A 14,752-nucleotide genomic window follows, 5' to 3' on the forward strand; every position below is an offset into this window, starting at 1 on the left:
CTAGTTTCGTCGATACTCTTTTTCAGTATATAATAAACGATAAAATAAATAGAAATATAATATCATAAATAGGTAGGATAGATTATAGATTAGAGGAGAGGAAGTCGGGGGAATTTTGCTCTGAGATTTCATATGATACCAGAGACACTTGCTCCCGGATCATCACTGGAAAAGTACAAAGTGATAGTCAAGTCAATGACATATGCATGTAACAACAATAGAAAGCCTCGAGCAAAGTGATTCATTTTAATTTGCAATTTGAATCGAGATGCCCGAGCAAAATTCAACCGACCAATATTCGACATGGGTAAGTTTAGAATCTTGTTACGGTTTTTGTAATTTCGACATATAGTATCTCATAACCTTTGATCGTAAACAATACTTATCTTAACTGTCTGATTCAATAATTAATTGCTGTTTTATGACTGTTTTTCGTATGCGTATCGAGCTTTGTTATTAATATATCTTTCAGGTCGGCCTTATATACGTTTTTAATTTAATCGTTGGCACTGGAGCTTTAACCTTACCTGCTGTTTTTAGTCGAGCAGGATGGGCTCTTGGACTGAGTGTCATTTTAATATTAGCATTTATAAGGTATACCACTATTTATTATGCTATAACTTAATTAATCAATTTCAAAGTTCAATTACATATTATCCCTTCTATGTTTATAGTTTTATCACAGTTACATTTGTGATCGAGGTAATGGCATCCGCCAATGCTATATTAACTTGGCGGCACATTCAGCACCGAAAACGTGTATGTTTTCCTCAAGATTCATCTTTCACCGAAACAGAATCTGAGGTTCTTAGATTTTTTCTACATCTTGCTCTCTACGGACTTTTTTTTCGCTAGCATTCTATCTTTTATATAGAGCAAGGTGTTTTTCATCTTTTCTTTTTTTTTTAAACATTTAAATCATTTTTAATTTAGAGTATGTTCTATCTTACATTACTTTATAATTTTAGGTACTTCAGACATTAGGTGAATCTGGTCCTTCGAATTCAGATTCTGAAGATACGCCTCTTGTTACACCATTTTCGACTAGTCCTGATTGTACGGACATGACGTATCGATATTACATAATTCGTGATAAGATAGAAATGGGACAGATGGCATCAATTTTTTTTAATAAATTTGGCACAACGTTATTTTATTTATGTTTCACTATATATCTTTATGGAGATCTAAGCATTTATGGAGCAGCTGTTGCAAAAACCATAACTGATGTTGTTTGTACTTATCAACCAGCGAATTTTACATGCAACGATACAATTCCAGATACTGAAATCTGCTGGGAAAACTTTACTCTGAATCGATCAGATGGATATAGGATGTTCCTTGTATGTTAAAAGATAACAATATTGATATCTATTTCTGTAACAACTCGCAACCAACGTACAATAATACGAAATGTTATTTTCAGACTACATTTGTGCTCTTACTGGGGCCTTTTGTGTTCTTTAATATTCAAAAGACTAAATATTTACAACTTCTAACTTCAGCAATGCGATGGCTTGCATTTACTATAATGATTGTCTATGCTTTGAAAAATTTAATTGTTTATGGTTCACAAGGCAATCCCCCAGTAGCAAATATTACAGGTAAGATTTCTTCATATAGTAGAAATACATGTTTGTGGGGTATTCAGTTGTAGTTGTTCATGAGCATAGTTATATAAAATTTCTGTGCAAACACAATTTTATTATTTTTTACTTCAGAATTTATAATATCTAATATTTCAATAATTATAAGTAAAACTATATATTTCAGGTATTCCTGGTTTATTTGGTGCTTGTATTTACTCATTTATGTGTCATCATTCCTTACCTGCATTGGTCGCTCCGATTGCAAACAAATCTACCTTGACTCGATCTTTGGCATTAGATTATCTGTTGATAGCATTTTTTTACCTCCTACTGGCACTGAGTGGAGCCTTTGCATTCGAACATTTAGATGATCTCTATACCTTGGATTTTAGCCCTCACGGATCTGGAGATTGCACTAAAAGTAACAATATTTTCATTATTATTATAGAATATTTTTTGGCGCTCTTCCCAGTATTCACATTGAGTACGAGCTTCCCTATCATAGCTATCACTCTTAGAAATAATTTACAATCGTTGTTCTTCAATGAAGACAATTCTTATACGTGTTATCGGAAACTTATCCTACCCATACTGGCAGTACTGCCACCGTATTTAATCGCTATGAGTACCAAAGATTTATCAATATTAGTGGGTATTACAGGATCATACGCTGGTGCAGGAATCCAGTACGTGATCCCAACGTTTTTGGTGTACTATGCCAGACAAAAGACGAACAAAGTTATTGGTCTTGGCGTTGTTAATAAATTTGCGAGTCCATTCTCTAGTAATTGTTGGCTAATTTTTGTTATGGCCTGGGCCATTGCTTGCATGATTTTGGTATCAGTGAATTTCATACAAATTCATTTCCAAACTGGAAGTGTTCATTTATGATAAAAGATATATAAGGTACAAAAACAAAAAAGTAAGAAAGTACAGAAAGGGATTACACAATGGTGCATAATTAATTATTCTGTTATTAAAGTTCGAGAAATATTGTGCATATCTAAAATAATATCATTGACTCTGAAATCAGATTATTTACAGTAACATATACAATGAAAATTGTGATATTAATAATTTTAACGTTTAAGTTAAAATGTTAATTAGAATACACTAAATTTTGATATGGTAACTTTAATAATAAGTTACTAATAAGCAAAATATTTCTTTGAAAAGATTAGTAAATACTTATCGGTATCTAATAGAATCCTCATAGAAAACTATGTGTTTAAATAGGTCATTGATAAGCTACTTTCATTTAATTTCTTTTTTGCGCCATTATCAGAATATCATCCTTTTTAATATATAAAGGATGATAAAATAGTAATAATGATAACAAACATTCGTTGTGACATAATGTGTCACAGTCAACTGACAATACACTGGCACAAGTCAGAATCAATCTCATATAAGTCAAGAGTGACTAAGCTTAATTTAAGTTTTAAACTTTTATATAATATATGCTTTATCTTTTGTATCTATATTCTGATTCAGTATAGAATATGTCATTGTTGATACAGTTTTTACTGTATATAAAATGTCTTTCAAGTAAGTGATATTTGGTGGTCAACTAATAATGTTTTATCTGCTATTCAAACGGTATGAAGGTGCATATCTGAAATTATAGAACATAACGAATATATATTCCAAAATACTTGCTGGCCTATTAAGTCATTTTTTATTAGAAAAAAAAAAGGATTATAATGCTTCCTTTGCCATTGGCTCATTTTGACCTAATCATTTTTAAAGAAAACTATTGTTTACTTTCCTTCAAAAGTAATAATACTAGATTAAAATATCCTTTAGCTTTAAAATGCTTTTATGTTTTTCCTTAAAAACAGGCATATCTTTCAATATATATTAATTTTAAGATCACTAAAAATCAATATCATTCTGTATTATATAGAATGCTATTAAAGTACACAGTTAGCATGTTTCATTTTTAATGCACACAGGAAAAAATTAAGCAAATCAAATGAAATATTGTTAATTGTACGAATTCCATTTATATATTGCAGAACATATTTTTATATGTGGTATAAAACTGCCAAAAAAGTATTCAAAGTATGCCTCTCATACCGTGTACCTGTATAGTGTGTAGTATTATAAATATATAAGGTATATATATACCTATATATACATATATTTTCTAATAGTAAAGGAAAATAAAGAAATAATTATACATATGAGCTTATTTCTCAATTTATTTTTGTATATACATACATATTTCTAGATATATCTTATTTTAAACTTAGCAGAACAAATTTTAACACGAATAGATTTCTCTGTTATAGTCTAACAACACAAGGTGGCACAATAAAAGCATTTTATTATTTGCATGAAATCTTTTCAACTCTGTTGACTATCGATAATTATTAATAATTATTTAAGTTTATTTCCACAAGTTGTAAGATATCATACAAACAATTCTCTCTGTGTATACATTCATTACAGTGAAGAGTATGAATTTTATAGATAAATGAAAATATTAAACGACTTGTATATAGAAAGAATTACTTTTTCGATTACATTTTTCTGAGCAGATAGACTAGCATAAACACACTTTGGGTTACTAGAGTAAGAAAAAAATTACTTTTGAGCAAAAGACATTTATATTAATTATCTATGTAAATTAGTGTCATAAGTTTACTAAAACATTTAACATATAAAAAAATGAAAAATACTTTATAATTATGTTTACATATAACAAATGTATAATAAGAATTTAAATTTTTTGTTTTGTAGAAAAAAATATTATAGAAGTAAATATCCCAAAGCGAACACGTATATTATTAATTGACCAAGAAATTTGAATGTACTTTAATAAATATTTGTGATACTTACATCGAATTATATTTGATTTTTTTTTTTTTTTTGTTGATATTAAATTAGACTTTTTGATTTTACATCACAACTCATTAAATCTTTTCCAAGCTGAAAATGGCACATTTTCAATTACATTAAATAAATAGTATAATGATTGTATGTAGTGAAAAAGCTTTCTTTCTGCCTGGAGATTTAAAAACTAGAATGCTTGTACTACTCCATTTTTCTTTGGTCATCAGTCTTTAATTGTACTACAAGTTTTAAGTCAGAACTCGTCTGAATTGCTGAAATTCTATCTAATCATTTGGTATAGAATGCTTTTGTTCTATAAGAGTCCTAGATGTGTTATTACTAAAACCTTTGAAATTACTTTAACTGATAGTGAACTTCACTGAACGTTGATTTTTAAGATATGTCTTTCAGTTCCTTATTTATTATCGAACATAATTTGTTAGATACTCTTGGATCAGCATTTGTAAGTTATGAAATCACGCAAATAAGATTCGCGATAATATAAATGTATATATATTTTTTTCTGTTCGTAATATTAAAATGATTAAGAATTTCTTCGTACAAACAGTATACGAGTTCAACATTACTTTCATTAACATCTGTTATTACTTACAACATTTAATCAACTGTGGCTTATATGACTTATTTTACACGGGAGTAGCATTTCATTTGCTTAGTTAACGTAAGAATAATTTGAAAGCTTTAACAATAGGATGCTTTTCTCACATTTGTTAAATTAGGTCGTTATTCGTAATTGTTTAAATATGGACAGGGCGCATCGTCATGACCTACGCATTCTATAACGGGATCATGAGTACTATCCCACATTCCCGGACCACATTGGCGGCAGAGTCCTGCTAATGTGCACGGCAAACGAACTAACTGACGAAAATGATGAAGTAGGCCTCTTGCCTTTCTCAGTATGAGATTTCCGTCCATGTACATAGCTAAAGAACTGAAATGCAACAGCATCTCGTCCGTTCTAAGATCTTGCGCTATTACATCGTCTGCGTAAACACACATTATGGCGAGACAAAGAAATAAATGAAAGTGATCTGTTAAATAATTTACCCAACAAGCTTCCCACATTACCAACGCCACTTCGGTAGGAAATTCACGCTTTAAACATCTGTAAAATAAGTATTAGTAAAAATATAATTCCACGGATGGTTAATTTTCAGGGTATTCATAAATCATGTACTCACAAAAGAATCCATCTATGGCAAAATAGAAGTTCTAAGGCATCTGTATGTTTTTGTAGATGCGCATAAAAGTCTGGTACCATTATTCTAACTAGTTCTCTTAAATAACACAAATTTCTATCCATGTCTACATCAGTAGGCGTACATACTGCTACAGATCTTTGCATTAAGCCGGCGAAACACCAAAACGCTTCAATTTCGGAATTAAGTTCAGCCAATAAAGGTGCCAATAAATCAGACATACCTTGAGTATATCCTAATCGAGAATTATAAACAGCATAATTTAATAGAATGTTCCTGGAAAAAATGAGATATCACATCATTGATAATAACATGGGTTCAATAATTAGCAATACATTTGTTTATACATACTTCATTATTTCAATGTTTGGATTATTTTCCCCAGCATAATAAGGATTTCCTCTGTCAGTACGAACAACATCTTTTTCTACGATACACACCACGTTCCTCCAAAAATGTTCAGCTTGTTCCGGGCCCATGCTCAGCCTACGTTTTTGTATTTCATCATATTCCTGTCTTCGAATAGCATCGATTTGTTCTCTGTCATCGTAAGTGCTCTGATATGAATAACAATGGAGAAGGAAGGGCCACACAATTTTCCTTAATGCAGGTTCCAATCCACCAAAAAATATTCCTTTACGAAGAGCTAGATCATCTTCTACTTGACCCCTCTCGTTTAATAAATCTTTCCAAGCCAACGATGTAATCATTGGTACTTGTCCTTCCTCTGGGTGCAGTTCATCGCGACTTACCTCTGGTCGACATACCATGAAATGCCTGAATTATAAAAAAAATTAGTGGTGTTCAACCAAATGTTGATTCTTTTGTATTCTTTAAGTACTACCTGTATGGAAGCGTTTCCTCTGTGTCTGTATCCAATCGCGGGTAAAGTAACTGATGCCACTGATGTAAAGTCGCCGCCAATCGGTCCAAACCACCGTGATGAAAGTGTAGAATCTTATATTGACTCTCCCTACTCGCAACTACTAATTGACCGGAGGTACAAGCTGGATCGGCGAAAAACAGTCTTAGGGATCTCATTTCACTAAGATCCACTGAAAACCTCCTACATCTGTGCGCTCTACGTAACGTTACTGGCGAAGCTGTTGCACTTTCAGGAAATGTGAGGTTATGCTGTAAAGCTAAAAGTTCAGGCGACCTCATCCACGATGGGATCTCTTCAACTACAAAGAGATATATTTCACGTGTTAACAGCGGCTACAAATTAAGAAGGAAAGAATTCTAACAATTAATTAACTACCTTCCGAGGACATGCCGACAGATAAACTGCAGGTAGAGGTTAAGGACATACTACGGCTTTTAAGGCTGACATCGTCACAATAAGGGTATCTAAGTTCCTCGTCAAGGCTTTTCCTATCGCTTTCGTGCGTTTCAGAAATCTTCGAATCTTTGCACCATTGATTCTCGTCATTCTTCGAGCCCAATGATTCAGAACGCAATCGATTCAAGCTGATGCTGTGATCACTTTCTTCGTGTATGATTACCGACGAACTGTCAGATCGGTGATAGTTCTCCTGCCGATTGGTAGCCGATGTTTCTTTAGATTCCGATCTGAGCAGAGTCGGATCCTCGCATAAACTTTCTCTGTCATCGTTTCTCGTTTCCGCATCGTCGTTCCCGTGGCGTCCATTTCGCGGAAAACCACCGGAACAAACGCGCTCGCAATCCCCGCAATTAATAGGTTCCTTCACTTCTAAGCAGACGTCGACTTTCTCGGTGCCAGTTTCGTACTCGCATTTTAAATCGCAACTCTCTTCCGATATCTGAGAGTGATGGGAAGTTATGTCTACGTCCCGATGCGCGGTGCAGTCAGCAGCTTTCTTGGCGCTTAAATTTTCTAACGTCGTCGGATGTTTACGAAGCGTGCTGTTCGGTATCCAACTGAGATGCAACGTCGGTACGTTCGAGTTTTTGTTCACCCTGCAGGTTATGGCCATGTATCCAGGATGATGCACCACGTCAGAGTTTTGCCTCATTAAGGTCGGCGGGTGGACGCAAACGTTATTCTTGCAGAATAACGCCTCGCCATCCTGATACATCGTGCGACGATTGTCCTGATTGCAATCGCCTAAAATATAACTGCTTGCCTTTTTCAGGATATTCGGCAGAGGCATCTTTGTCTGAGACAGACTGGCGCATCCAAGTCATCTAGTTAATTTTGTTAAAGCGTCGCGTGGGATTTTCGTGGTTTCTACGGTCAAATTTCCTCGGACAGCACTCAATCGTCGCACAATTACAACGAAACCCGTGCGACGATCGTTGAACGCGATTGCGAGGATATACGGGCTGTCGCGAACTAACAAATTCATACGAATCCAAAAGTATTTCTCACACTGTGCACAATACACAATATTCGCGCGAAGGTTAAAAGTCTTTTGTCTCACTATTTTCTCTCGACGATCCTAAAAAAAAATACCTAAAAGATACTTGATTCAAGGTATCTATAGACCACCAGAACTGCAGAGGTCAAACTTAGTCGCGCAGAAGCGCGCGAATAAACCTGCATCGGAAGGCTACAATGAACTGATTTTTCTTTCCTGTTACGTTTTCCCGCTATCGTTTCCTTGTTTAACCATGCACGCATCTTATCACACCAATTAGCTTTGATACTCGGTACATATATATATATAAACGCGATAAAAGTTGTACGCATATGGAGAAGCATGCATCTCAATCACTCAATTTTTCTCTCTTTACCTGCTCTTAATTACCCTCGTATTACGTGAATGATACGCTGTCAAATCTTTGTTAAAAGTTAGAGATCGTCAGGATTTCATCGCGTGTAAAATTGTTGAGAATAATGATACTTTGTTCGATCGACTTTCACTTGAATGGATTCATGAATGAAAGATGTATCATAACGGCACGTCACTATTATGACAGAACTTTGAATGAAAATTTGAAGTATTTTTATAAATCGTTTACGATCACTCGGATATTCACGTTATCTCGTTGTTAAATTTCTTACTGTGGATAAATTGTAAATCTAATGCAGTTTCGATTCACCACTTAGCGGTGTAGTAAAACGTGTTTGCCAATAGACAGAACACAGATGCCCCTTATCCAGGATCAATATTCCCATCTGATCGTGAACCTGGTGGTTAGCTTACTATCCGAGCCACCGACATAGCGTTGCTAATGTTGTGTGCGTGTGCGCGCGCGTATGTGTATATGTACGGTTTTTATTGATTTTTCTCCGCGTGTTAAATATTACAATTATTTCTCTCGGTATCATGCAAAAAGTAAAGTACACTTGTATTTAAAATCGTTTATTGCTTCCTATGATTGCTGACAAACTTTACACATTAATATGTTCAAACATTTATATATTAATTGTACACTTTTATGTATACAATAATAGTAATTTTTACAACTATTTTACATGTAATTTTATAAATATCATTTATAAAAATTGTTTTTTTTACGCAGGGAATTACAAAGTTACATAGTATTGTTATTATGTTTAAGAACTTATATATATATATAGGAACCATTTTAAAAACTTAATAAAGTTAAAATATATTGTAATATAAAATTACTCGTCAATGATTGAAAACATTTAAAGATTTAAAGTAATATCTTATTCGATCAGTGTTATGCCTCTTCGATAATGAAGAAATTATTATATCACAGGCTACAATGTACTCGTATACATTAGTGTAATTCATAATTGAAAAGTATTTCATGAGTTTTATCAAGCGCCAACACTGCTTTAGGTCCACGTTTTAAATATGATATTGTAGAATATGCTGAGAAGTGGAAATCTTCTTGTAAATAACCATTAACGAGTAAATGTCCTACAATTGCTTCCCCTGATTCTCTTGTAAATTTTGGTGTTGGAATAGATGATACACGTAATGTCGATGCACCCTTGCCATACCAAGCATCTACTAGTTTTAAGGTAGTTAATCTTGTTTCACTTTGTACTGCTTTAGTCATAATTTCATATAATTGCCTACAATATTGGGCTATATTTATTTGTTTATTCTCTTTAGGTTTCTTGCAGTGATCACACATTTCTGCACAGTCACTCCTAGACCAAATTTCTTCGAAATGAGTTGCAATTAAACTACGTCTACACGATGTTTGATCTAAACAATATGCGAGAACCTTATACAAATTTTGCAAGCCAACCTTATCTTGAAACACCATTGTGCTTAATTTAAACACATCTGGCAGCCTATATAATACTATACACGCTGATTTTTTTCCATCTCTACCCGCGCGACCACTTTCTTGATAAAAATTCTCCATCGACTTTGAAATGCAATGATGAATAACAAACCTTACATCTGGTTTATCGATACCTAATCCAAAAGCAATAGTGGCAATTACAGCTTGGTATTTGCCAGATATCCATTTAGAATACACCTCCGATCTGTATTCTGGTTCCAGCATTGCATGATAACATCCCACCTTTAAGTCCAATGATCTTAAATCAGTTGTCAATTGTTCTGCATCTTTGATAGTAGTTGTATAAATAATTCCAGACTTATCCTTAAATCTAGTTTTCAATAAGTTTTCTATCATAGCTAAGCATGTATTTTTATCGGCTGGTTTACGCCGAACTTCGTAAAATAAGTTTGGCCTGTTGAAAGTGGCTCTTAAAACTAAACAACCTTGGATATCTAATATTTTTTGGACATCCACTATAATCTTAGCTGGCGCAGTGGCTGTCAGACCCAGAATTGGTACTCCTGGAAACATGGATTTTAAGACACCTAAAAATTTATAATCAGGTCTAAAATCATGTCCCCATTGGCTGCAACAATGCACCTCATCTATAGCGAAACAATTCAAGCGTTTCATCTCAAAGGCTTTTTGCAACTTGCTCATAAAACGATTGGATTTTGCCATATATTCTGGCGTAACATATATTAATTTCAGATCAGACTTTTTGTCTATAAGTGCATTCATTATAATTTTTGTATTTTCCTTATCACTTTTCGCGCTTAACATTCTAGCTTTTACATTGTTCTTTTGCAATCCATGCAATTGGTCTTCCATTAGCGACACTAATGGTGAAACTACTATCGTCACACCTTTGCTAATAACAGCAGGCAATTGATAACATAGACTTTTGCCACCACCAGTGGGCATAACTAATATAACATCCTCATTAGACATAACTGCATTCATAGTTGGCAATTGCAATTCTCTGAATTTTTCTATTTTGAAGATATCCTTTAAAGCTTTCTTTAAATCCTTTGACCAACTAAAATCTTGTTTATTCCAATCCTTCTTTGATACGGACAAACTTTTCCTCAAAAGCGCATCATCTCGTAGCTTGTCTTTGCGTTGAGTTAAAATTTGTTTACGATCTTCAAGTTTTTGCATTTCATTCTCGATCTGCTTCAATTCGTAATTGATAGCGGCTATTTCTTCTTCTTCTGTGCCTAAAACGATAATGTTACAGAGATAAACTTAGAAATATGTAACTTAAATTTAGCTTACATGAATGAAGGTAGTAACGACAAACAAAGGAATATCATATAGCGTTTTAAATTATTTTATGTATAAAAATAATATTTTTAATTTTACAAGTGTAATAATACAAGTACAAACCTTGATGGTCATCATTATCTATTACTATTACTTCCTTCGAATTACTCGCAAACATCGTAGATAAATTAAAAAAATATTCATATAAATTAATAGTTTCATAAAAGTATAGTTTTTAATCGTTAAATAAATAATCGTTAAATAAATAAAAGTGTCAAGTTAAGTTACGTTAAAATATTTACATTTATGTGTCAACAGCAATTCATAAACCGAGACACATAACCTGACACATTTCCCGCCGGTATTGCATCGTACTGATCAGCTGAGCCCCGTTGTTTTCTGGTGACATAGCTATATTACGTCGTTATCAGGCAAGTAACATTACGTTTAGAGTACGATATTAAGCAATCTGTCGTACGAAATCTAATTAAGTTTCAATATTAAATATATAAAAGATCATGTTAAATGCGATGTTTCGCGGTTGTCCTACTTGGCTTGAAAATACGTTAACATCTTTGTATTTTAAGGGTATTCGTTTTTCTCGTCATATTTTTTAGTACATGTACATTACTTCTCTATACACCACGAATCTTTGGATTTAGCCAAATTTTTCTGAAAAACAGTAATAATTTTTTATTTTTTAATAAATATTATTATCATATGGAAGTTTTGTACCGCGTAATGTAAATTAAAAAATGTTCTAGGCAAAAGCCTTATCAGTCAAGATAATAGCAAATGTTGAGCCTCAGTGATATTATAATATTGATTTTTATTTTTTCAGCAAAAAGTATTTCAACGAATGGTTTTTATGCAACGCATTCTGTGCCTAACATAATAAAATACCCGAATATGAAGGTGCAAATCTTACCCGCTCTTCAAGATAATTACATGTACCTTGTGCGTATTTCATTCTTCATACTTATTCACTTTTATTCTTTTAATCTTTTAATATTCTTAAGACACTTGATCCTATGACTATTTAAAGTCATAAGTTATTACGTGTATTATATAAAGTCTATTATAATCGAAATTTATTTAACACGAAACTTTGTAATTTTGGAAGATTATTGATGAAGCATCACAGGAAGCTGCAATTGTTGATCCCGTTGATCCTGACAGTGTCGCATCTGCTGTTCAGCAAAATAATGTCAGTTTAACAAAAGTTTTGACCACTCATCATCATTGGGATCATGCTGGGGGAAATTCAAAGTTATGTAAAAAATTCAACAATCTTCAAGTATATGGCGGTGATGATAGAATAGAAGGACTCACATGTAAAGTAAAACACAACGATACCTTTAATATTGGAAAATTGCAAGTTCAATGTCTTGCAACACCGTGTCATACTAGTGGACACATCTGTTACTACATTACCGGAGATCAAGATCCTCCTGTAGTTTTTACTGGTAAAAGAATGAAAATGAGTTATACTTTTAAATTTACTTATAAAAAGTTATTTAAGATAATGTTAATATTGCTATGTAGGAGACACGCTTTTCGCTGGTGGTTGTGGTAGATTTTTTGAAGGTACAGCAGACCAAATGTATAAAGCGCTTATAGAAATTTTGGGATCATTACCCAATGAAACTGTAAGCATACGATAATAGCTAATATTTCACTCCGAATAATTTTGTTAATGTCAGAAAAATATATTTTGAATATTCTACAGAAAGTGTATTGTGGTCACGAGTACACTGGAAATAATTTGAAATTTGGGAAACATGTAGAACCAGAAAATGAAGCGATTCGCCAAAAAATAGAATGGGTTCGTATACAACGTGAAAAGCATAATCCAACTGTGCCAAGTACTATACAGGAAGAAAAATTGACAAATCCATTTATGCGAGTTCATGAACAATCTGTCATGGATCATACCGAACAAAAAGATCCAATTCAAACTATGGCATTTCTTAGAAGGGAGAAGGATAATTTTAAAGCATAAGTTTATTACTTTATTACAAAAATTTCAGACATGATTACGTGCTTCTTTTACAAATGACACAAAATGTTCTTCCTAAACAAATTTTTGTCTATTTTATTTATAAAATTTTACTTTGATTTTCTATACATAAATATTGACATATGTGCAAATATATGATTATAAATTACAAATTTATATTTACAAATATTACTTATCTTAAATACAAATACTATGTTATATTTAAAGGCATTTGATTTGGCGTGTCTTCCGATTTTTTATTATAAATTTGCATTTCAGCGACATATTTCTCTTTGGATCGTTCGTACATGTCATAATAGACCTAAAAGGAATATGTATGATAAGTATTTAAATTGAAACACTCGGAAAATGTAAATGACTTTTTCATCTTTTGAATACAAACCTTTTTATCTTCCGAACTAAGAGACTTCCACGTAGTTGCAAGTTGTCTAGTGAGTTCTTGTTTACTTGGTTCTGGTTCACCAGCTAGACGTTCCATAACGCGAGGTCTTTGTTCTTGACAGAATTGGAAGAACGGATTCGCTGGTCTTTTTGGAGCATTCGGGTCTGTTTTTGCACCTTTTCGTTTAGTTCCTTTTTTAGTTTTCTCTTCTTTTGAATTATGAGCTGTAGCCTTTGGACCTTTTTCTGGTTTAGTTATCACTTGAAATACATTATTTTCTTCAAGAACACCCATAGGCGCTTCTCTCCAACGATCTCCATGTTGATCCAAACGATCAATTAAAAATCTATTGTAAAAACAATACCTTGTCAATATACGGTAATAATTAACAATTATGCACCAAGCACGTATTTTAATTGCGTTATTATCTCAAGAACAAATAGCGTTGATTATACTGTAGTAGTGTTTAATACATAACCTAGAAATTGAACTAACTTTTTTTCCTTTCTTGTACGTTTCAGAAGTTTCCTAACTCGTTGAATACGATAAACTAATCTTTCGTTTTCCTATAATTAAAAAATTCTTAATTTCATTCGCTGTAATGTTAAATAACTGCGAAGTATATAGAACGTAAATCGAAATATAAACCTGTTGTAATACTTCGCATCTATCTAGCAGTAATTGATATTTTCGTTTATAAATATCAAACTCTTCTGGTTCTACGTCGTACTCTGATTCGTCTGACATTTTAATTGTAAGTTTTAAATAAACGAAATTAATATTTTTTTTTACATTGTTTTTATACGATGTCGACAGATTCCACACATTTATTTACCATAATAGAACAGTAATATGATAGATGCCGCTAGTATAAATATCTCTTATCAGTTAACATTGTTGCTTTACGTTTATAATAATAACAACAGGATTAGCCATTTCTACAAGAAACGAAATGATGAATTCATTTATTATAGGTAACTAATTTTTCATTGCCGAATTAGTATTTCGAATAAATTTTACCTCGAATTATAAGATTCAGAACTTAAAAATTACATAAACAATCATTTATATATACATTTGTATATACACAAAGTTTATACGTGTATAATATATAACATAGCAATTATTATTTATTTAATATTAATTCGCTATTAGAATCTTGGAAAATTGGTTGAAATAAGATCATATATATATATATCGATAATAAATAATATATTCAGTGGATAAAACTGATAGA

The 14,752-nt window shown here is 32.6% G+C and overlaps 5 protein-coding genes across 8 annotated transcripts; 2 read left to right on the forward strand and 3 right to left on the reverse strand.

Annotated features, from left to right (window-relative positions):
• The first annotated feature begins 97 nt into the window (after window positions 1-97).
• On the forward strand, window positions 98-2,480 carry LOC143428587 (transmembrane protein 104 homolog). 2 transcript variants are annotated; one of them, XM_076903598.1, is made up of 6 exons: window positions 98-307; window positions 473-594; window positions 675-759; window positions 969-1,343; window positions 1,427-1,604; window positions 1,774-2,480. In XM_076903598.1, exons 1-6 carry the CDS (start codon window positions 269-271, stop codon window positions 2,478-2,480), a joined length of 1,506 nt encoding a protein of 501 aa, XP_076759713.1. In that variant the 5' UTR covers window positions 98-268. The 2 variants fall into 2 exon arrangements, with proteins under 2 accessions (XP_076759713.1, XP_076759705.1); XM_076903590.1 differs by having other exon boundaries at window positions 104-307; window positions 675-804.
• Window positions 2,481-3,762: 1,282 nt separating this feature from the next.
• Window positions 3,763-7,877, reverse strand: Tbc1d16 (TBC1 domain family member 16). Its single transcript, XM_076895934.1, has 5 exons — window positions 6,912-7,877; window positions 6,495-6,834; window positions 6,002-6,427; window positions 5,633-5,926; window positions 3,763-5,556 (listed from the first exon to the last, which is right to left on the reverse strand). Exons 1-5 carry the CDS (start codon window positions 7,783-7,785, stop codon window positions 5,172-5,174), a joined length of 2,319 nt encoding a protein of 772 aa, XP_076752049.1. The 5' UTR covers window positions 7,786-7,877; the 3' UTR covers window positions 3,763-5,171.
• A 1,285-nt stretch (window positions 7,878-9,162) lies between these two features.
• On the reverse strand, window positions 9,163-11,721 carry LOC143428570 (ATP-dependent DNA helicase Q1). 3 transcript variants are annotated; one of them, XM_076903576.1, is made up of 3 exons: window positions 11,416-11,721; window positions 11,237-11,280; window positions 9,166-11,067 (listed from the first exon to the last, which is right to left on the reverse strand). In XM_076903576.1, the coding sequence occupies exon 3, from the start codon at window positions 11,006-11,008 to the stop codon at window positions 9,326-9,328; it is 1,683 nt and encodes a 560-aa protein (XP_076759691.1). In that variant the 5' UTR covers window positions 11,009-11,067; window positions 11,237-11,280; window positions 11,416-11,721; the 3' UTR covers window positions 9,166-9,325. The 3 variants fall into 3 exon arrangements, with proteins under 3 accessions (XP_076759682.1, XP_076759691.1, XP_076759695.1); XM_076903567.1 differs by lacking the exon at window positions 11,416-11,721 and having other exon boundaries at window positions 9,163-11,067; window positions 11,237-11,291; XM_076903580.1 differs by lacking the exon at window positions 11,237-11,280.
• On the forward strand, window positions 11,551-13,343 carry LOC143428600 (hydroxyacylglutathione hydrolase, mitochondrial-like). Its single transcript, XM_076903613.1, has 5 exons — window positions 11,551-11,701; window positions 11,955-12,070; window positions 12,237-12,579; window positions 12,659-12,762; window positions 12,843-13,343. The coding sequence occupies exons 1-5, from the start codon at window positions 11,632-11,634 to the stop codon at window positions 13,113-13,115; spliced, it is 906 nt and encodes a 301-aa protein (XP_076759728.1). The 5' UTR covers window positions 11,551-11,631; the 3' UTR covers window positions 13,116-13,343.
• Window positions 13,267-14,367, reverse strand: LOC143428613 (uncharacterized). Its single transcript, XM_076903637.1, has 4 exons — window positions 14,164-14,367; window positions 14,011-14,081; window positions 13,516-13,861; window positions 13,267-13,434 (listed from the first exon to the last, which is right to left on the reverse strand). Exons 1-4 carry the CDS (start codon window positions 14,260-14,262, stop codon window positions 13,324-13,326), a joined length of 627 nt encoding a protein of 208 aa, XP_076759752.1. The 5' UTR covers window positions 14,263-14,367; the 3' UTR covers window positions 13,267-13,323.
• Window positions 14,368-14,752: the final 385 nt, after the last annotated feature.

The sequence above is a fragment of the Xylocopa sonorina genome, chromosome 1 (genome assembly GCF_050948175.1).
Source record: "Xylocopa sonorina isolate GNS202 chromosome 1, iyXylSono1_principal, whole genome shotgun sequence".
Taxonomy (NCBI): domain Eukaryota; kingdom Metazoa; phylum Arthropoda; class Insecta; order Hymenoptera; family Apidae; genus Xylocopa; species Xylocopa sonorina.